The sequence below is a fragment of the Barbatula barbatula genome (genome assembly GCF_947034865.1).
Source record: "Barbatula barbatula genome assembly, chromosome: 18".
NCBI lineage: Eukaryota > Metazoa > Chordata > Actinopteri > Cypriniformes > Nemacheilidae > Barbatula > Barbatula barbatula.
Genome location: NC_136781.1, coordinates 4,413,070 through 4,433,665, shown reverse-complemented (window position 1 = coordinate 4,433,665; position 20,596 = coordinate 4,413,070). Strand labels below are relative to the sequence as shown.

Sequence of the window (20,596 nt, the reverse complement as noted above, 5' to 3'; positions counted from 1 at the left end):
GTGTTGTTTAGTTACCTTGTCGTTCAACATATTTTTGTGTTCTGCTAAAGAAAGAATTCATACAGGTAATGAAATGATATGAGGGTGAGTAAATGATGAAAGATTTGTCATTTTTGGAACAACTATTCCTTTAGCAGATAGGAATGGTGCCGTCCTCTGCTGATTTCAGGATGTCAATAGATGCACTTTTAATGCAATAAACAATAAATTCATTATACTGTGTTCTGTAGATTGGTACATGGTGTACGTGTCTATATGTGTGTATAAACGTACGTGCGTTTGTGTGTGTCTTTGTGAACGCAGCTGTTGTCAGGGCATCTTTAGTTAAAAGAGGAAAGGAAAAAAAGCTTTCTGGGGCTAGGAAATCCCCCGCTGTAGACCAACATCACAGTAACCATTGATGATGTCTGCAATAGCAATAACATTGTTCACTGCAGAACAAAACGTTAAAGTGATTGTGATGACATTTTCAAATGTGTGCAAGTAGTAGCACATGCAAAAGCAAAGAAAAACTGTACTTGCAGGTGGTTTAATGTCATGGGTTATGTAGGTTACTTTACAGACAGACTTTAATAGAGTTAAATTTGAAGTGCAGTTTCTGCAAGACTGCATGCAGGTTTGCATTTCAGAAATGCATTCAAAACTTTGAATCTAATAGGTGTCATTTAGCACTCAATGCACATCTATCCAGTTCTTTAAACCATGATGGTGTTTACAAAATTTTGCAAGCCTACCAAAACTGTTCAATTTTTCTCTTCACTTCTGTGTTTAAGTTAAGTAGGATTATTCATTTTTTTAGGTGCTATAGACGATCATGTGCATTATATATGCAAATACACACAGATTGATCATGTCTGATGCAATCACCTTATTCAATATCCTGTTGGTTTATAAATCTATCATTTGATTTGGATTAAGACAAGGCCTTTTAGATCCCCATCAAAATGTGGCATTACGAACCATCAAAAACAACAAATGTAATTTGGAGCGGGTAAAACTTGGCTTAACAGACTCCAGTTTTTGGACACATACCAAGTCCCACTTTTCGAGCTGAAAATTTCAGAGCCTTTCACTATGTGGGAATTCCCCCTTCTGTTTAAAAACACTGCAAACGCTTCCCCCATTGCCTTTAGTTTCCTTAAAAAACGCCTCTCGGACACAACTATAATGTGTAGGTGAGTTACTGAACCATGATTATATTAAATGTTGTCTAATACATATGTTTAATAATGGAAATCATTTTAAATGTTTTTGCTTATTTAAATTTAAGACTTTCGAAATTGGAACTGGTAAATCATTGCATTTACATTTGATGAAATGCTTCGGTTAAAGGCATTTGTTTTTGATGATGAAGTCTCAGAGAAAATTGTGTTTAAAGTAATATATTGAATATATTGATAAAATGTTGAAAACAGAGTAATCTTATTTTAGATCCAAACTCTTCATATACATATATATATATATATACAGTATATGTATCTTTTTTTTATTTAAACAACGTGTTAGCATATTTCTCTAAACAGAGAATATTAAATTGCCTTTTCTTACTAATTTAATGTCATTTTCTTTAAATGGATATGTTTTTCAGTTGATTACCAAAAACATAATGTATTTTACATAATATATATTTAATTATTTTTAATTTTTGTAGTTAACCACTCAGAATTCTGAAACAGATTCTTAGATGAATTATATTAAAACTTGAAACGGTATCTATTTTTGTAATTGCAATCTTAAAATACCACAGTAATACATTTCCACAAGATGTCAGCATTTATTTTTCGGTGGAGGGTAATTTTCACTAAGAGGATGTTTGGTTAATCTTTATGGTTTGTGACAAACTGGCTTTAATGTCCTGTCCTGACAATTATTAGATCAGTTCTAACATGACTATGGTTAGAGAGTCGGACTAGTGCCCAGAAAGTTGCCGGTTCGATCCTCAGGCGGGTAACTGAGGTGCATTTGAGCAAGGCACCTTACCCCTACTTGCTCCCTGGGCACTGCAGCGATAGCTGCCCATTGCTCTGGGTTTACGTGTTCACGACTTGCTGTGCGTGTGTTCACGACTCTCTGGATGGGTTAAATGCAGAGGTCACATTTTGGGGCTGGGTCACCATAATTGACAAAAAGGTCACTCTCACTTTCAGTTTGAAAATCTCTGGACCCTGGCCACTACATACTTTTACTATACTTTTGGGTGTAGGTTTTTGTAAAGGAATAACTTGATGGACTATAAATACAACTGTTTACCAATTTCAGAAGGCATGTGACCAAAAAAATGTATTACCCAATATTTTCAAATCGACATTTATGATTAATAAATTCCCATTAGGCTCCTCTCAGGGGCCAAAAACGTACCTCTATCCAGTTCTGTGGTCAGTAAAAGTGTCTTTAAAAACAGTTCTACCTAAGTATAGTGAAAATACTGGTGAGTAATTCACAGGAAATAAATCTTGATCTTGTCACGACACTGTTTTAGGAATCATTGATTACTAACTGTACAGAAATTCCAAACATGATAGTCTTCAATCAAGTACACGACTTGACTGACTCATGACTGTACTTCCTACTTTCTAATGCATATTTCAATACCTGAATCATGCTTGCTCAGATATTTAGACACTTTACTCAAATGTTTAGGTTTAACATTCTTAAAGTGTTGGTAATCTACAAATAATACAGTCATTCACGTATAGTGAGTTTCTAAGATGAAAGCTTCCAGAATTAGCCAATAATGACAAATCATCTATTACACAACAGAACTGTTAAACTGAAGCTATCATACATTGTTCAAAATGTCTTCTTTTGTGTTCAACATAACAAAAAAATTATTAGTATTTTACTTATCAGAACAAATACATTTATACAGATTTGGAAAAACGCAAAGGTGAGTAAATGTTGACAGAACACTTTTGGGTGAAGTATCCCTTTTACCTTTCTGAACATTATTCCTCGTTTAAAGCCATACCATGGACAATTATGATTTATTTTTTAAAAGATTTTAGAGGTGAAAGGGCAAATTCATGAGACACAATCGGAACAAATTTCTATGTAAATCTTCGTAAAAACTTTATTTTGTTGTTTTGTTGTCCATTCCATGCCAAATCTTACAAAGTATATTATATGTTTCTATTACATGGCTTACAAATCGATGGTCGATATAGCATAGAAGTTATTTCGGATGTAACACCTAGAACCTAATACCTGCATGTAAAAGTTACCAGAACATTGTAAAAGTGAGTTAATAGCTTTCAGTGTTTTTTGTGTCGTTGACCCCATTTAAAATGTTAAATGTTTCACAGAAAAAGGGTCATATAGGAGGTTATAAACAATTATGAGGATGCATATTTTTTGGGAGAACTATACCTTAAATTCAGGCATTAATGAAATTGGCATCTTTATCCCTGCTGAATTCCATTCCATGATTCCATTACAACAAATTATTCTATGTTATCTCGCGGCCTTATTCCTATGCGATGAAATAGTGTTGTATTAATTCACATCGCATATCATCCGACCAACATATCCTACACATTACCAGAGGAGACCCACAAAAGGCCATTAGTTTCCATTTTATCCAATACAATATCAGATCCATGTTCATGAGATAGTTTTGCAGGCATTTCATCTGTGTGTATATCACTTTTATTACAAATATATATTTTAAAGTAATTTAAGTATTTTTGTATCAAGTACTTAAGTATTTTTATAATATCTAATTAACATAACTATTAACCAACCACTATTTGTTATTTGTTGCATGATCCATTGTATAGATCCCAGATATGTCCATTAATTATCTAACGTATGACCTACATTAATAAAATGAAATGATTGTTTATCTAGTTTTATCCGCTTTTTAAAAGATTCAGTCAAAATGACTGAGTGTACCTCAATGATCACAGTCGTGTCTGTGTTCAGCGCGCGTGAACGCGCCTCTGTTTACATCTGCTCGCGGGGTGGAATTTCCCGGCTCGATTCGCGAACCACTTCCGCAAACCTTCGGCCGATCAAAGACGCGTCTCCGTCAAGGTACAGAGCTAATTTTTTCTTGTAAAATCCCCAAACGGACACAAAATCTAGTCATTTTCAGCCGTTACCGTGTGGCATTCCGTTGTGCACTTTTAAAAAAGACGTTACGCGTATATCGGTTAGCCGTAGGCAAAGCTAGCGTGAAAGCTTTTGTCTGCTAGCCCGATAAACATATCACCTGACGTTAGCCGGATGCTAAGCTAATCGAAGCATAATATTTGTATTTCTAAAAGCGAGACATTTATTTGTAATACATAATGTGTTGGTTTCATCCTTCTGTGGGAAGGGGTTTTTGGCTTATGGTTAAATAAACGCTGAAGGTGGTCAAGCTGTGTGTTTGAGATCGTATTGTTAGGTGAAGTCATTGGTGACTGGTGATACAGAGCTCGGGGGATCAGAGATAAACACTATCCGCTAGATAAGGTTTCCTCTTGCCCAACGTTGAGACTGACAGTAAGGAAGCTGTTTAAACATGTTTTGTCGTGGTAAGGAAAGCGAAAGGGTTTAGTTCGTGTGTTGGGTGGGCGCACATTGTGAGCAGTTGCTGTGAAGGTTGGTGGCTGTTTTTTTCTGGCATATTAACGTTATTTTATTTGCTGGTTTTGGTTTGTCACTATAGAGAACGTAGTATAGACGTCAGGAACTCGTTTTTCTGACATTGGTACATGGTATGTTCATGTCTTTAATAAAAAGAGGATGAAAAACTCTGTCCACTGTTTTTCGATATCATAATGACTTCTAAAACGGCTCATTTTAGTTATGAGATAGAAGACATTCAAATCATTGAGTCTTGAGAAATCCCCAAGATGTCACTATTCAAATGTCTGTTTTTGAATTGCAAATCAACAATCTTTACTCGCCTTCAATGCCTTCAGTTCATTACGGCAATGAATGAAGGGTTTTGTTCAACCCTCCGTACACACATGATCATCTGTGATTCTGATTTTGATGTTTTTTTAGTACAGGGAAGTATGTTTGGTAAGTGATGGAGGGAAAAGGCCCGTATCGCATCTATGACCCCGGTGGGAGTGATTGCCTGGTGAAAGAAGAGGCCAGCAGCCTCGGCTACAGACAGCTCCTAGAAGAAAACACCGTGTTGAGGGAGAGAATGAAAGGTCTCAAGAGTTTAGGTGAGGGATCTGTACCCCCATCAAACCTTTTATGATTTTTGAGAAGCTGATTGATCAGACCGGTTTGGCTGAGATGTCTTCTTATGTATGTGCTATCAGTATTTGGCTGTTATAAGTATTCACCTTATTCATTTCCTTTAGGGCTGTCGAACATCCAGAATAAAAGTTTGTGTTCACTGTTTACATAATATATGTCTGTGTTCTGTGCATTTTTATTTTGTGTTTTTAAACTTTATTATATTTACCAATAATGAATATGATATATCGATGTTTATATTTCATATTTTTCTTAAATATGTGCATAAATACAACATTCATATGCACAGTACACACACATATATTATGTAAACACAAACTTATATTGATCCTATTTTCCATATCAAAAATTCTGTTCTGTAGTATGTTGTGACCTAAATATGATACTAAAGTTACCTGCGTTTAAATACCATAAATGTTGCTCATTCCACCTTCAGACACCATAACACCTATCTTAGTTCTAATAGGTGTCTGACGTTGCTGAATTTGAGTCATGGTTCAATTGTTTGGTTAAATATAGAAAAATGAAGAAATTCCAGATTTTCTGCTTTTGGCAGCTGGCACTGTTCATCTGTAAAATTTAACAATCAATTGGCTAAGAGCAGGTACGCCTTCATTATGTTTGTTTGTCCTAAAACACATTCTTAAATTTCCCGTGACTTGCAGGAGACCTATTAGAGGAGTCTCAGTCGGAGGCAGCGAAGCTTCGCAAAAGGGTTGAGGAACTGGTGAGGGATAATGAAGCCCTGAAGTCCTCGGCGACCAGCTTTGCGTCCAGCCTGTGCATGGGCACACCGGTTCAGACGGACACACAAGGTATGGATACAAAACACTAGCTCAGATCCTGATGAGTATGAGTCTGGATAGACTGGATCTTATATGATTGTGATTTGTTTAGGTCATGGAAAACATCACGGCCATTCCTCAGCAGAAAGACAAGAATCTCGAGACTGCTTACCTGGAAATACTTTACAACCAGAGCCAACTGTAAGTAGCTAGCTACTGAAATACATTTGTCAAATATCCTTTGAGTTCATTTTGTATGTGGATGTGTTTTGCCTGTATACTGTGAATATTTATTTAGTATTATAAACATACACGTACATGTATATTATGAGGTAATATTTACATGTATGTACCTATGTTTATATATAATTAAACAGAAATGTAAACATTTATTGATTTTTATATCATGTGTATTTATAAATACAAAATAAATACGCTCATTACAGAGACTTATAATATATAAACACAAACCTTTATTCTGGATGGGATTAATCGTGTTTAATCGTTTAACACCTCTAATTGTATGCTATTGTTTCATGTTGTGAAAATCATATTCTGGGAATGTAACTTCCAGTTTTGTGAGTTCCTGGCCATTTTCATTTTACGCGAACAGCAGGCTGTGGTTTGTTTTGATGTTGTCTTACTGTCAGAAAGTGTTGCAACACTGTGAATTCTTCTGTTTACAGGAAAGTTCATCAGAGTTTGAGGTGGTTAATATGGAAGGGAAGACAGCCCCTGAAACCCAATCGGTGAGTTTTAGGATGTTAGGAAACCCAGGCCTTTGTGAACAACTGTTTTAAACATTCTGCATCCTGCCGCTTGTGAACGGGCACACCAGTGACACAGATTCCAGTCATCGTAGTTGCTCAGCTGTTTCTTTACTGCCCTTCCTTATCAGAGATTTGTTCATCTTAAGGAATCAACAAATCTGTATAAGGCTGTTCCCGGGATGAGTCACAAGGGAAACTCCAGGATTTAGTTAGTAAGCAGATAGACTTAAACTCATGTGTGAGAGTGCGGTATACCACTTTGGGTAAAGTTACAAACCAAGAACTCTCAGTATAGAGATATTTAAGGATTTGTTCTATTTCACTTTATGGTTTTGTTGTGTACTTTTGGCATGTGTATGGTGAAGGGTAGATGATGACTGAAGAGTAGATGTTCCCGTTGTTGGGTATTGCATGTCAGGGTTTTTTCAGGAAAGAGGATTTAGGCACGTATTTACGAACGCTGCTTTGTGATGCAGGCTGGAGTGATGCACGTGCCACAGGAGAACCTTGAGCTGGCTAGTCAACTCCGCCGACTGGAGAGTTCTTTTAGCGTGTTTGCTGAAGAGTCCAACCCCAACCAGTTGCTTGCTCATCTAGGCCGCATGGCTGTAGAGTTCCACCACCTATCATCCAAAGTTCAAAAGAATGAACAGAGAACATCTCTTCTACAGGTGAGCTTCTGCGAATCTTTAAGGTCTGTGTTTTGCCATGATGTAATTTACGAGATTTTACTTCATCTTTTTATCATCTTCTTCATTGGCATTTCTAGATGCTTTGTGAACAGTTAAGACAAGAGAACAATGAGCTCAGAAAAAAAATGGAGGAGGACCTTCAGTACCGCAACCGTGATTTGGAACAGCTCAGGTAATGTCGTTTTCATATTTTACTGTGCTGATTTTTTTATGTTCATACATGCAAGTAAACTTCTGATAACAAAAGAAAATCTCCAAGTAGTGTCAGTTTTTCCTGCTGTGCTGGAACTGAGGGGTCTTTCCATCTGTTGCTTTCCTGTACCTGATATGACGTTTCTGTGTTTATGTAGACTCATGTGCCCTTTGTTACTAATAACTCAGCTTTGGTTTTGGTTTTATGTGCTCTGGACAGGCAGGAGAACCTGAAACTAAAAGAGCAGGTCAATGGAGGGCCCCAGCTAGCACCGAGCGAGCAGCCAAACCCGAAGGAGGAGCAGATTAAAGAAGAGGGAGCCAAAACCAAGGTGGAAATGACCGTGAATCAGCAGGTGGGCACTTTTTTCTACCTCTGTGTCAGTTGACATCGCTGTAGAATTCCTGGTGTCGTTCTAAATTTGTGTCGGGGTATTTTTTGTCTTTCATTTCCTTCTTACGCTGGTGATGTGGAGGTGTTGTCTTTTTGTTTGTAGGCTTTTTTTGTGGGAGTTCTTTGAAAAGCACCAGCGTGTAAATTGGTCTCTGGTTTTCTAAATTGAGAAGCTTCTTATTGAGTCATTCACGCTACTTAGATTAGTGTTGGGAATGCCACACCGGCTATGAAAATTGTCCTTCCTCAATGGTCTTTTTTCTTTAAGTTCCTCAATTGTGGCCTTTCTTCACTATGTGACTAAATATTAAAGAACAATTCATGTACGTTGTGTTAAAGTTCTTACGCAGCCTTGGGGTTGTTTTTTTTGTATTGTGATGGGAGAATTCTGAAATAGTTTAGTAATTGGTTTGATTGATTTGTGTGTTTAGTTTTCAGTCTGAGGTCTAGGAGGAAGATTTTATATATATATTAAATTTAAATTCTGTTGAAAATACACAAGCTTAATGTAGATTTGATGGTTATTAATAGTAATTAATTAATGTATTGGTCGGTTATTATTTGATGGAGCATTTGATTGGCTGAATTGAGTTTATGATTTCAATCCTTGTATTTAGTTTTATTCCACCTCATTAAAAGAAAAAAATAGTATTGTCACAATACAAAACTTTTAGCAAATATTAGAAATATTAAGACCTTTAAAACCATTTTCAGTACCAAGGACTTGAATGTAGTCAATAATATAATATGAATATAATATTTTTCTACATTCACAGTCTGGTAAAGCTGCAGAAAAAACACCATCTAAAACCTTGGATCCGGAGGTGTACGAGAAGAAGATCAAGCTTCTGGAGAAACAGAGAAGAGATGTAAGTATTACTTTAGACCACCCCTGCTTTCATCATTCCTGCTTTAAAGGAACGGTTCAACCAAAAATTAACATTCTGTCACCATTTACTCACAGGCTTGGAACAACTTGATTATGTGAATTTCTTCGTTCTGTTGAACACAAAAAATACATTTGTAAGAATGTCAGCAATTTTCAGTTCTAGGACGTCGTTCACTACCATAGTAGAAAATTACCATTGTACTTTCTTTGTTCTGTTAAACTCAAAATTAGATATGTTTAAGAATTTCAGAAAGTTTTGGGGCACCTTTGACCACCATTAAAAAAATGTCTGCTCTGGTAGTCAATATCCAAGAAGTAGAAATTGCTGACATTCTTTCAAATATCTTACTTTGTGTTCAGCAGAACAAAGTAATTTATACAGGTTTGTAATAACTTTTTTTTGCAGTATTTTCATTCTTGGGTGAACTGATCCTTCAAAGAAGTCGTAATTTCCCATTTGCTGAATGTGTAAACTGCAGTGTTTGACCTTTCTCAGGTACTGGAGGTGAACAAACAGTGGGACATTCAGTGGAATTCTATGAAGGCACAATTCGAGCAGAAGGTATACTACAAACTACGCTAGAAATATTCTATAAATATGTTCCAGTTGGCCTTGTAACCTTTGTGTCTCATCTTGTTGCTGGAAAGCATGACATAAGAACATAAAAGGAATGAATCACCCTACTTAGAAACGTCGATTGCTTAGTGAGTCGGTCCGTGAAGTGCGGCTTGTGTTGAATGGAGGTGGGAGATTGTTACATATGAATCACTACGACTACATGCGATTCTTGTGTAAAGCGCAGGGCAGCGACCCGTTACTGCATTTGGGTGGCAGTGGAAACGCAAGGCACAGGAATGGAAAGCAGCTTTGTGTGAGTGTCACACCAGACCACAGGCCCCTCCCGTCACACCTCTGGTAGAATTTCCCTCACCTTCCTTTGTGGCTCACCGTAGGGGCTGGCCAAAGTTGCAAAGCAGTGTGATCTCACTGCTCAGCGATAGCGACAACCGTTGCATCTCTGCATTTGCTCGGGCTAATAGAGGGCACAAAAAAACACATCCTCCACGTCACTGGAGATAATAATTGATCTTAAAGCAATGGAACAAAAACCGCATACCTTGTTTGTTGTTTGTATGGGGGTGCAATACTATAGAATCAACCAGTCGGTGGGCTGTCTGAATTTTTCAGTCTAGACGACTGATCGGTATCTCCAAATTGTTGAAATTCTGTCATTACTTACTCATCCTCGTGTCGTTTCAGTCCTGGTCTATAATGCAAAAGTAGATAATTTAATATATATGGGATGAGGTTTTATTTGCAGCTTTTCAATTGGTTTTGCTGTGCAGACTAGGCAACTTGGTTAAAAATAGTCAACCATCCATTTTTGCTATTTATGATTTTTGTGATCTTGCTATCATTAAACATATCATGCGACTATAAAAAGACTATTATACTTTTGATAGATACACTCCAGGATGCTGTAATAAAATATAACCTTTATGCTCATTGGAATGAACTGTTGGAAGGAACAGACCTGAATTTAGGAGTTTAGAAATGTATCTGATGCCATTTTACAGAAAGAAGCTTCATAAGTTTGACCACTTCACATTTTTTTCTTTCTCTAGATTACTGACCTCCGGCAGAGGCTCGCTGACTCCCAGAAAGCTGTTCTTGAACTCGAGGCAGAGCGTGAGCAGAGACAGAGAGACTATGACAAAAAACTTCTCCTCGCCAAGTCTAAGATCGACAACGTGCAGGTACTCCACAATCTCTGCTTCAGACTATTTATCTTCTACTTATGCTGTACAGAAATCTGATCAGAAAGCATCCTCACGTGCTGTTTACCATGCCTTTTTATGGTATTGTTTTCGTACACAGTGTTCAGAAAGTAAACCAAACTTAGAAACAAACTTGTTATTTGCTTGTTCGTTAGGCCTCCCTAGTCTTTTTCTGGCTGGAAGAAGGTACATTGTAGATTAGACTTCTCATTGTTAATACAAAAGTCTAGATACTAAGTTTATGTCACCCTCTATGAACACTTAATGTAATGTTTAGCCAATAGTTGTGACTGATGAGCTCATTGAAGCTCCTTAAGCTTTAAACAGTCATTCAGCACTTTCAGTTTTCTCTCGGGAAGCACCAGTTTTTCAGGCTGAATTTAACCCACCTCATAGTTGAATTGAGTGCTCTTGGCTGTCATATGATGACTGGTTTCACAAACACGGAAAGTTGTAATAGCCAGAGCCATGTATCAGACTTTTATGTAAACCAACAATTAAAAACAGCACAGCACAGTCTCCTTTGGACATATTGGCATCTCAAATTGGTTATTTTTTATATCACATAAAGAATTATATACAATTTAGTGAAATTGACAGCTCTTATGTGAACGTTGTGTATTGGTTTGATATATAACTTGTGCTCTGCTGTTATGTTTTGTTTATTTTTATAGGGTGAAAAGGAATGCCTAACCTCAGAGACATGTGAGTTGAAACAAAAGGTGCGTTACCTGCAGGATCAGTTGCTTCCCCTTACTAAACAGAGAGAATACCAGGAAAAAGAGATTCAACGGCTCAACAGGGTCAGTAGCCAAAATCACACGTTCACCCACATCATAGCTGTCCCAACAGGGACTTTCTATTTGTTTATGGAGTTCGGTTTACGGTATATCGTGTTATAATTAGAAAGACCCTTATTTAAACTGTTTTATCAGGTTTACCAGTAAATAAAAACAGTGTGTCTAGTGACATTTTTCCTATTGAGTGTGTCTCTAAAATGTAATTGTTAAGATGAACGTTTAGGTTTGATATTGTATCTCAAGTAATACAAATAAATCACTTAAGATGAAGTATGATACAACTCTGTACAATATCCATAGATAGTGTGGCACCATATTCACATAAAATAGACAATCCTCACTATGACTTTTGGCAGTGATTTGATTTCTTTATACACCCACTTTGATAATAAGCCAATAGGTGAATTAAATAAATATTACATTTCAGCAAACACTATTCTAAACCAGGTATTGTTTTTAGGCATTAGAGGAAGCATTGAACCTTCACTCGCCATCCTCCACCCAGCCAGGCATGAACCTGGGAGAAGGTGTTGCCAACCTGAGACAGCAGGAGCTGCACACACAGATAGCTGTGTTGAAGGAGCAGGTGCTTACATATGATGATGTTATATGTCTTTGAGCACTTACAAATCTCATTGTATTAGATTTCAAAATACCAAGCAAGTAGCATTGGTGCGCACCTTTTCAGGCAGAAGAAACGAGACAAAATGTTGTTTAGATTATAAGAAACAGGCTGTTCCAGTAAAAGATTGAAAAAAGTATTTGAACACTTGCTGGTTGTCAGATGTTAGTGGAATGTTTCATATGATGAACCACACCGGTGGTTGCCTATGTGAATGTCATTCCTGGAACCAGCTGGTTAAAAGTCATTTCAAAAACAGATTGTTCTGAGAATATATAGGCTGCACTATATGCTTATATAGCCCTGTTGTAGTTCTAGGAGCTCAAAAAATGAACTCCTCAGAACATCCTCTAGATTTCTTGTTTCGTCAGTTTTTCTCAGGTTTTCTAGGAGCTGTGATTCGCTCATTGAAACAGATTAGTTGATAGTTTACCTCATATATCAAACATGCTTTGAAAGGAATGAGTGTGTCAGGGTTCATGGTGAGTCATACGGTTTGCATATCTGCTAAAGGTCTGCATTCTCATCTGATTTGTTTTCTCAGGTGAAAATCTTTGAAGAGGACTTCAGGAAGGAAAGGAGCGATAGAGAGAGAATGAACGAAGAGAAAGAAGATCTGAGGCGGCAGGTGGAAAGGCTACAGGGTCAAATGACCAATCTGACCAATCAGGTCAGCTTACCCATAGCCTGAATAAACCCATAGCCTGATCTGACCCATGAAATAACTCCTATAAAAGAATATGAATAACAGGTTGGATGTGAAGAGTTTTAGAATGGTCTTTGAATTGAATCTGTTTTTCAGCTTCATCAAGCACAGAATGAGTGTCAGAGAGAACGGGCAGAGAGGTGTAAACTGGAGCGATTGCAGATGCAACACAAGCAGGTGACTCTCATTTGCCATGTTGGCGCCACCTTGTGACCACATCACTTCATAGCGATATCTGGATTTGCTGCTCAATTATTCACTTTCATTTCACTCAACATTCACTCTTATTAGTGTCTGAATATGTGATGTTTCTGTTCACGATATAGGAAAATAGTTAGGAGAATGAGACCCAATTTATGACTCCCATATATTTAACGTCTATGATGCTAATATTTTAAAATGCTGTTAATACGGATTACACAAAGTAACACGTTTTTAAAAAGCTTTTTTCTTTATGAAAAACATGTTTAACATGCTGAATGTGAAAATCACTCAAAATTATTTTACTATCAACGGTCTTCACAAAAAACTGAAAAATATTTTCATACATTTTGGTATTATTACTCGTACGTAGAAATTACAAGGTTTTGGCATAACACCAATCTCAAAACAACAGTTTAACATATTACATATTTAACATATAAAGTTTAAACCTCAGAAGTGTTTATTTGATTGTTTTTTGTGTTTTTTGACTAATAGAGCCCTGCACGGGCCTTAAATCGAAGCCCGACCCTGCCCGACAAGTTTATCAGAATTCTGAGCCCGTTTTTTTTTTGTATCCCATTACACAGCCTACTACTAATACTACTGCAGCCATTAAAATAATTTTGTTTTGTTTTTTAGAGGCAAAGTAGTTAGATATATATTTTTTCCCTTTAAATTTATTTAGAAACATTTTGGTAGCATTTTTTTTGTTTGGTAAATTCAACATTTTGTTTTTTTAAAGAGTCGACCAAGCGGCTAGAGACGGTGGTTGACTACGTTTGGCTTGTTTTAATAAAGAAAACAACTCAACGATTTAAGCATATCGCAATGTTAGTTTAACGTTTATTATCACCACAACAGTAAAGGGGCACTATTTTAAACCGAGATGCTTTGCTGCTTGCAACGGCGAACAACATGCTGAAAATAAATGAAAACGTGAAGAATCTAAACAATTAAAAAATAATAATAACGTGCAGATTGTTTAATCTTAGACTTAGGCAACAATTACTAATGAAAAACGTACAGCCACAAGAACAATCTTTAAAGAACATTGTGTAGAAAAAGTAGCCTACAGCATCCACAGTGGACACTAAACACAGTGAATAGTGGACGAGGGAAACCTGTGTGAACGCGTGGACTCAAATGCACGCAAACAGAATGTGTAATCTGTGTCAGCGTCATATGTAAACTTGTTTCGATGTTTTAAATTAACCATCATCAACTTCTTATCGCTTCTTTATTTAAGGAATTTCTGATGTGTATTTGAAATCTTAAAGAATGTCTAACATATAAAAAAGGAGGACAAGCCTAAAACAATCCGTGCCCACTTGTAAGCTATGACATAAAAGAAAATCAGCACTGCAGAATTGTTCAAGAAACTTTTTTTTACACTGTTATCAACAAATCTTGTACATTCCTTGAACTGTAGACAAGTGAGACTCATTTTAGTTTTATTTTCCTATGTTTCGGAGGGGCAACAGGAAAGGAGAACGTCTGACCCCACGTCTGGCACGGCCAACGGACCTATGAGCCCCCCATACTGCGGCCCGTTTGTTCAAGTGGGCCATCAAGGTCTTGAAGGGTGGCCCATACACTTCCCCCCCAGGATGCCTAACATCAGTACGGCACCCGGCAGGGATTTTCAGCCCATCAACCCTGTGAGTGTCAATTTGAATCTGGATTTTGATGTATTTGGTGCGGGGGTGTAGTTTTAATTTGCTGATTTCTGTCCAGAATTATCTAACGTTCAACCTTTGAGTCACATATTTAAAACGTCACGGTTTTAACACACAGAAATGTAGGTTCTAGTTTACAACTAGAAATATGTGGAGGTGTTGATTTGTAAAAACAGGCTTTTATTGACAGTAACAATGGGTCCACGTGCATAAGAGGACAGACATCGAACCCATTGTTCTCTGAAGACGTCTATAGGAGTTTGTGCAATGATGTCATGATTATTTATGTATTTGTGTTTTCAGGGTTTTCCATGGCAGTCATCATTCCCACAGCCACGTGGTTCCAGAGGACAAGCGGACACGGCAAGACCCCCGCCAGAAACTGCAGGTATTTATCAATGTCCATATTTTCATTCTGCATCAGAAGGATCTTTTTATTTTAGAAGTCTGACCCGGTGATATTTAAAATGCTCAGCCTGAATCAGTCAGCTTCCACTGGAGGCAGTTCAATTGATGACGACACTGAGAACCAGATGGAATAAGCTTCCGATTTCACAATGATCGTACAAACCTTATGTAGTTAAGTTTACATTTGAGTTAGTGTTATTAATTACGCTCCATTTAAAACATAACAATAGACCCAGATTCATTTCCTTTTTGCTTGTTTTTAAGTTCAAATTACTCTGCAGGTTAAAACATAAAATACAATTTAAAATATTGTTATTTTTCCACCTCTGAAATAAATACTGTCCACTGACATAGTAATATTATTTAAGGTTTTTAAATACAAGCAAATTCTAATAGTAAAAACAAGTGCCTGTTCTACATTATTTCATGCTGTATATTCTTCTACACTATATTATTTTGGTATGTCACATTATTGAAGTCTCTACTCTCTACATTGCCATTTCAGATATGAAGGAAAATGTTTGTGTGGTTTCCTCGACTTATTTCCCTGTTTTGTTCTTTCCATCAGAAATGGGAGCAACTGGATTTGGGAAAAGGGAGCGTCAGAACATAGATCCTGGAAAGCACTAAACACACATTCTCTCTCCTGGAATGGCTCATGGCTAGTAGCATGACACAGTTTATTTTCAGTTGGCATGGTGTGAACTATTGTTTTTTTCCTACTGTATATATATACATAAATATATACCACTGATACAAATGTTGTTTATAAACTTAAGTTTTATAATCCTGTTTGTGAAACACTGTTCTGGCAAATTAAGAATATATATATACATTTATTATTTTACCTTTTTACGATTGTTGAAGTTTAAATTATCTGCTTTGTATAATTCTATGCAGGAATTGAAGTCAGCTATTTAATAGATAGAACGATTGGATGTCATTTTCACACAATATACTTATAGAGTTAAATAAAAAAAAGTCATGATCGACCACTATTAAATAAAAAATCACTGTATACTGTTACATTACTGTATAAGGCGATTACCTTTCAGTCAGAGTATATTTATAATAGCGGTTAACTTATATTGAGCCTTAAATCACATATAAAAACACAATTTGAGAAAAGATAAAACATTTTCTAAATGTTAATAACTCTATGGGTGAATTGTCTTCAAAATGTCCAATAGTTAACTATGACTGATTAGATTTGCGATTCATTCATTGGCTGTGGTTGGAATGGTCGCACACAGATGAATATGTCCATGTGCATGTCACCATTGGGTGATGTTACCCTCTGACCGGTTATCTGCCCCACTATTTGCTGAAGCCATATACACTTGTTAAATCTTTTCATTTATTAGAATAAGAACAACACAGTTGTGGTTTCACTCTTTTATGCCTATGGCTTGTTGATCTTTTAGTTACTTATAATTACGAGAGGACCTTTTTGGTCCTAGTAAACAGATGCCAGACGTGACATGGTAGATTTGCTTAATATTGTTCAATATTCAGTGTTTAAAAACATTATTCCCAATGTGCAAATGGAAGTTAAGTTATTTATAATCTATTGTTTTGACAACTGAGTGTGGTTTATTGTCTAAAGTAATGTTGTCTTTTTGTATTGTTTTGTGTCTCCCTTTACATATTGTAGCTACTGGAAGATTGTAGGATGTGAGTTTGTGTCTTTGTGCATATGCACAATCACAAGAAGTGGGCCAGAATAAATAAATAAATATGTCATTAGCACAGCCCACTTTCATTGGTCTCGCTTTTGATTTGACCTGAAACGTCAGAAAGAATCAGGAGAGAAAATAAACCAAATAAACAAATGACTGATTTGCGATGGGATCAGATGTTGCACTCACAAACATGTTATATGTTTGGAACTAGATGATCAGGGTAAGAATCATATCTTCGCTATCCGATCGTCCGCCATCATGAAGGCTGTTTTTCCACATGTGTACAGTGTCTCTAACTGCGTAGACCGATGCTTTAAACCAAACGCAAGAGGTTTGTACGTGCACAAAATATTCCCAACGGCAAGCATTTGCTTTTAAACATTGTGATATTTGTCATGTAAATGTAAACAAAATAGTTAGGCATTTCTTTTATGAATATGTGGAATTTGATGAACGCAATGGAGTTCAAATGAGTGATTTCAACTTGAAATGTCTGTGAGCTGGATTGCACTCTGAGATGTGTGCTTTATTAACTGGTTGGCAGTTTTGTGCTTTTGGAATGACCTTTTCTTTCAGTGGGTGAAAGCATATCTCCTGTGGAACTTTTGTAATTGATTAGTACAATAAATATATTCCAACTGTCTAAACCTCCAGATGTTTTTGTGTGAGAACCGAAGCCTGCGCGGAAACTGCAGGAATCGCCACGAGCCCTGTTTCCCAAACTCTGAATAATCTCTGCACTTAGGCCTTAATTTAACCTATTTTAAATGCATAATGTAGATTGGATCTCAAAATAAGTGCAGGAAATGCTACCAAAGGTTCAGCAAAGATATCATCAAACAACACACCAACGAAAATTTGACGGCCGGTCATGGCATGCATTCATCAAAGCACACCATTTCATTTTTTGCATTCTATCTTTATTTGCTGAACATCCAGATAGGCAGCAGCAGGTTCAACAGATTGTTCAGGAGATGAGGCGTGACTGAAAGGTACCGGAGAGCAGTCTGAATGCACTAAAGAACTGCTCAACGGCCCTCAGTTTCAGGTAAGGCACCACAGAGTGTCTGTTTTCAAGCCTTAACTTCATCCACATGCCCACTCTCCAAACTGATCCATTGACCTGCTGAATGCTTTTAAAAACAAATTGTCATATTTGCAGAGGTTTACATATTAAAACTTGGCCACATGTGCTCTTGCTACAAGTAATGGGTTTTGACTGGAGATGGAGGGAGAGAGAGGAACATAAAATGACATCCACTGTTATGGGTTTTATAGTTAAACAGCCCTTTGAACAAGCTGACTGAAGTATTTCAGGATGTCTGCTCTTACTTCAGACACATTTACTCTGGGAAACCATCTCATTACAGGTTTGCCATTTGGCCCCACGAGAAACTTCTCAAAGTTCCACTTGATGTCATTGGTCTTGAGAGGTTCCCAAAACAATCTGTTCGTTGGGTTGCCAAAGCTGTCTCCTACAGGTGGGCAAGCATTCTGAAAGACGGAAAGGATTTGGTAAATACGTCATTAGTTCATTAGTATATATTTAATAAAAAAACTGATAATATGAAATATAAAGAGTGCATTTTTAAAACAAACTAACTATTTCTTATTAAAGAATCTAAAGAATCTTTTGTGAAACAGGTTCTTAATGGAAACGTTCAGCCTAAAATGAATCTATGGCATCACGAAGGACCTTTTTTTAAGAATGTGTTCGATCCTAATTCTTCTACACATTTTATCAGCTTGATATTTTCATTGAATTAAATTGTGTTGCATTAAAACTGTATTAATTGTGTTTAATGAGCAACGACCAACCTTTAAAAATGTGAAAAGGGCCTGTTCATCGTTTCCATTCACATCCCCCCTCTCGAATAACTGAAAGTTTGGAACAAATCCATTGCCTGGACGGACATGTCTATGAAGACAAGTAGAAATTTGTTTCAGCACGGGTCCTGTCTATAATACATGGATTAAGACCCCCGTGGACTAAAAAGTGGGCTTCAGATATCATCCAAGAAAAGAGGCTTTAGGTTCTGGATATATGATATGTGCAGTAATTTAAAGTAGATGATGGATGGTAATTGCATACTGCCTACAGTTAAGACAGTTTTGGCTTTAGATCAATGATAACCTTTTGTATATATAAACTGCTGAATCATTTATCTTTTGGTATTCTTTCATAACACAATTGCAAGATCCGTTTTAAAAACTGTGTATTCTTTTGTGCTTCACAACCATATTTACTGAACTGCCCTGAATTAAAAAAACTCACTTTAAACCAGAAAGAATTTCATTATTTTTTCCCGGCTCCTGTTGGCCAAATTGGTTGCAGGGAAACCCAAGGATGGTGAATCCAGCATCCCGTAACTCCTTATGTAGTGCATTCAGTTCTAAAAAGCAAAACAGCACATTTTTCTTAAAACAGATTTACTGTTTGCTGTGTGAGTTGTGCAATCATGAGAAAGTGTGTGTGTACAATGTGTATGTACACCAATACATGAGTAACATGGAAACATGCTTACCAACATACTGGTAAGTTAGTCCTCAGTAGGTTGCCACGTTGACAATGAGGACATGCTTCCCAGCATAATCAGACAATGGGATGTATTGCGTCCCATTTACTGTTTTTGCCCCATAGTTGAAAATGGTGTCACTCACACCTGGGTCACAAACCTAAGAAAAACACAAATGTCCATTATGCCAAATTAAGAGCTCAAGGAATTAAAATAAATGAATTTAAGATTAATAATATAAAAGGCTACTTTGTCGTGACCTTTGTGTTTTAAATGTTGTGCAATACAGCACTCCCCATCAAAGAACAGACATATGTTAAAGTTGAAGTTAAAGAAAACAGTATTTGACTATACACAACCAAAATATATAAATACAGCAAAAACTAAAAATACAAACCATTATTATATTGAGAGGCTATATGATAGACTAGTTATCCACTTCCCAGAAAACAAATATTTAAAAAACGATTCAAACATTGAAGTTGCAGTTCTGCTATATTCTGCTCGACAAGGTTAAGTCAATATTTACCTACTTGCCATTACTGGTTGGTAAGTTAGTGGGTTGCAAAACAGCATTTCTGTTAATTTACCAGATGCAGAATCAATGTTTCTTGTCTCATTTATTTCTTTCCCTGTCGGTTTCTGTGGCAACCAGCTCCACCTGCTATCGCATGATGAAAATGCGCACTTACTTTACATTATACACGTGTCCTAATGCCATTGTTTCAATAACACGCTTTTCGCATCCATTATATAAGATGAGTTTCATGATTGTTAGATTTATTCGTTGTGACGTGCAAACACGTTGACGTCCGATAATTCGTCCATGTTAGAATATAATATAAAATACTATAAATATGCCTTCTTCAAATAATCTATATTGATAGGATTAGTTCGCTTTGAATAACGGAATATAACAATACACTATATTTTGCTCAAATTGACCGAACATAGTTAAATTATTCTTTACCCGTGTGTCGCACAGTCCACTGTGTAGAAGAGCCACCAGCAAAAGGGAGCTCCAGGGGATCTGTATGTTCCCCATGAAGGTGATGTGTTGTTCCCTCCGGGAGTCTGTAGCGTCTGAATGTGTCGTGTCGCTGTGCTGAAGATAAATAACATGAGTGACGCAGGCAGCCAATCCAAAACATCACCAGCCTCTTCACATATATTTATTTAATACACATGTGCAGTGTATTACTGTCTTACCCAAATCTAATTGTTAATTAAATACATTATATCAAATTATAACGTGAGGCTAAAAATGCCTTGCAGTTATTTG

At 36.7% G+C, this 20,596-nt stretch overlaps 2 protein-coding genes across 6 annotated transcripts; one reads left to right on the top strand and one right to left on the bottom strand.

Annotated features, from left to right (window-relative positions):
* The first annotated feature begins 1,125 nt into the window (after nucleotides 1-1,125).
* tnip1 (TNFAIP3 interacting protein 1) lies at nucleotides 1,126-17,442 on the top strand. Of its 5 annotated transcripts, none has more exons than XM_079479562.1 (18): nucleotides 1,126-1,175; nucleotides 4,993-5,162; nucleotides 5,865-6,014; nucleotides 6,097-6,185; nucleotides 6,671-6,733; nucleotides 7,231-7,425; nucleotides 7,524-7,618; nucleotides 7,859-7,994; nucleotides 8,809-8,901; nucleotides 9,418-9,483; nucleotides 10,548-10,679; nucleotides 11,375-11,503; nucleotides 11,961-12,086; nucleotides 12,667-12,792; nucleotides 12,925-13,006; nucleotides 14,503-14,690; nucleotides 15,012-15,096; nucleotides 15,685-17,442. In XM_079479562.1, exons 2-18 carry the CDS (start codon nucleotides 5,018-5,020, stop codon nucleotides 15,744-15,746), a joined length of 1,962 nt encoding a protein of 653 aa, XP_079335688.1. In that variant the 5' UTR covers nucleotides 1,126-1,175; nucleotides 4,993-5,017; the 3' UTR covers nucleotides 15,747-17,442. The 5 variants fall into 5 exon arrangements, with proteins under 5 accessions (XP_079335688.1, XP_079335689.1, XP_079335690.1 ...); XM_079479563.1 differs by having other exon boundaries at nucleotides 1,152-1,171; XM_079479564.1 differs by lacking the exon at nucleotides 1,126-1,175 and adding an exon at nucleotides 3,966-4,032 and having other exon boundaries at nucleotides 12,925-13,005; nucleotides 14,505-14,690.
* Nucleotides 17,443-17,658: 216 nt separating this feature from the next.
* Nucleotides 17,659-20,484, bottom strand: gpx3 (glutathione peroxidase 3). The gene is made up of 5 exons (XM_079480080.1): nucleotides 20,285-20,484; nucleotides 19,324-19,474; nucleotides 19,074-19,191; nucleotides 18,617-18,716; nucleotides 17,659-18,292 (listed from the first exon to the last, which is right to left on the bottom strand). Exons 1-5 carry the CDS (start codon nucleotides 20,357-20,359, stop codon nucleotides 18,077-18,079), a joined length of 660 nt encoding a protein of 219 aa, XP_079336206.1. The 5' UTR covers nucleotides 20,360-20,484; the 3' UTR covers nucleotides 17,659-18,076.
* Nucleotides 20,485-20,596: the final 112 nt, after the last annotated feature.

Bases quoted from the DNA above. Each gene is read 5' to 3' on its own strand.
- tnip1 (XM_079479562.1), top strand. From the start codon at position 5,018: ATGGAGGGAAAAGGCCCGTATCGCATCTATGACCCCGGTGGGAGTGAT. The intron at 7,619-7,858 runs GTAATGTCGTTT...TGCTCTGGACAG, and splicing joins CGTGATTTGGAACAGCTCAG to GCAGGAGAACCTGAAACTAA. The intron at 13,007-14,502 runs TGACTCTCATTT...CCTATGTTTCGG, and splicing joins GCAGATGCAACACAAGCAGG to AGGGGCAACAGGAAAGGAGA.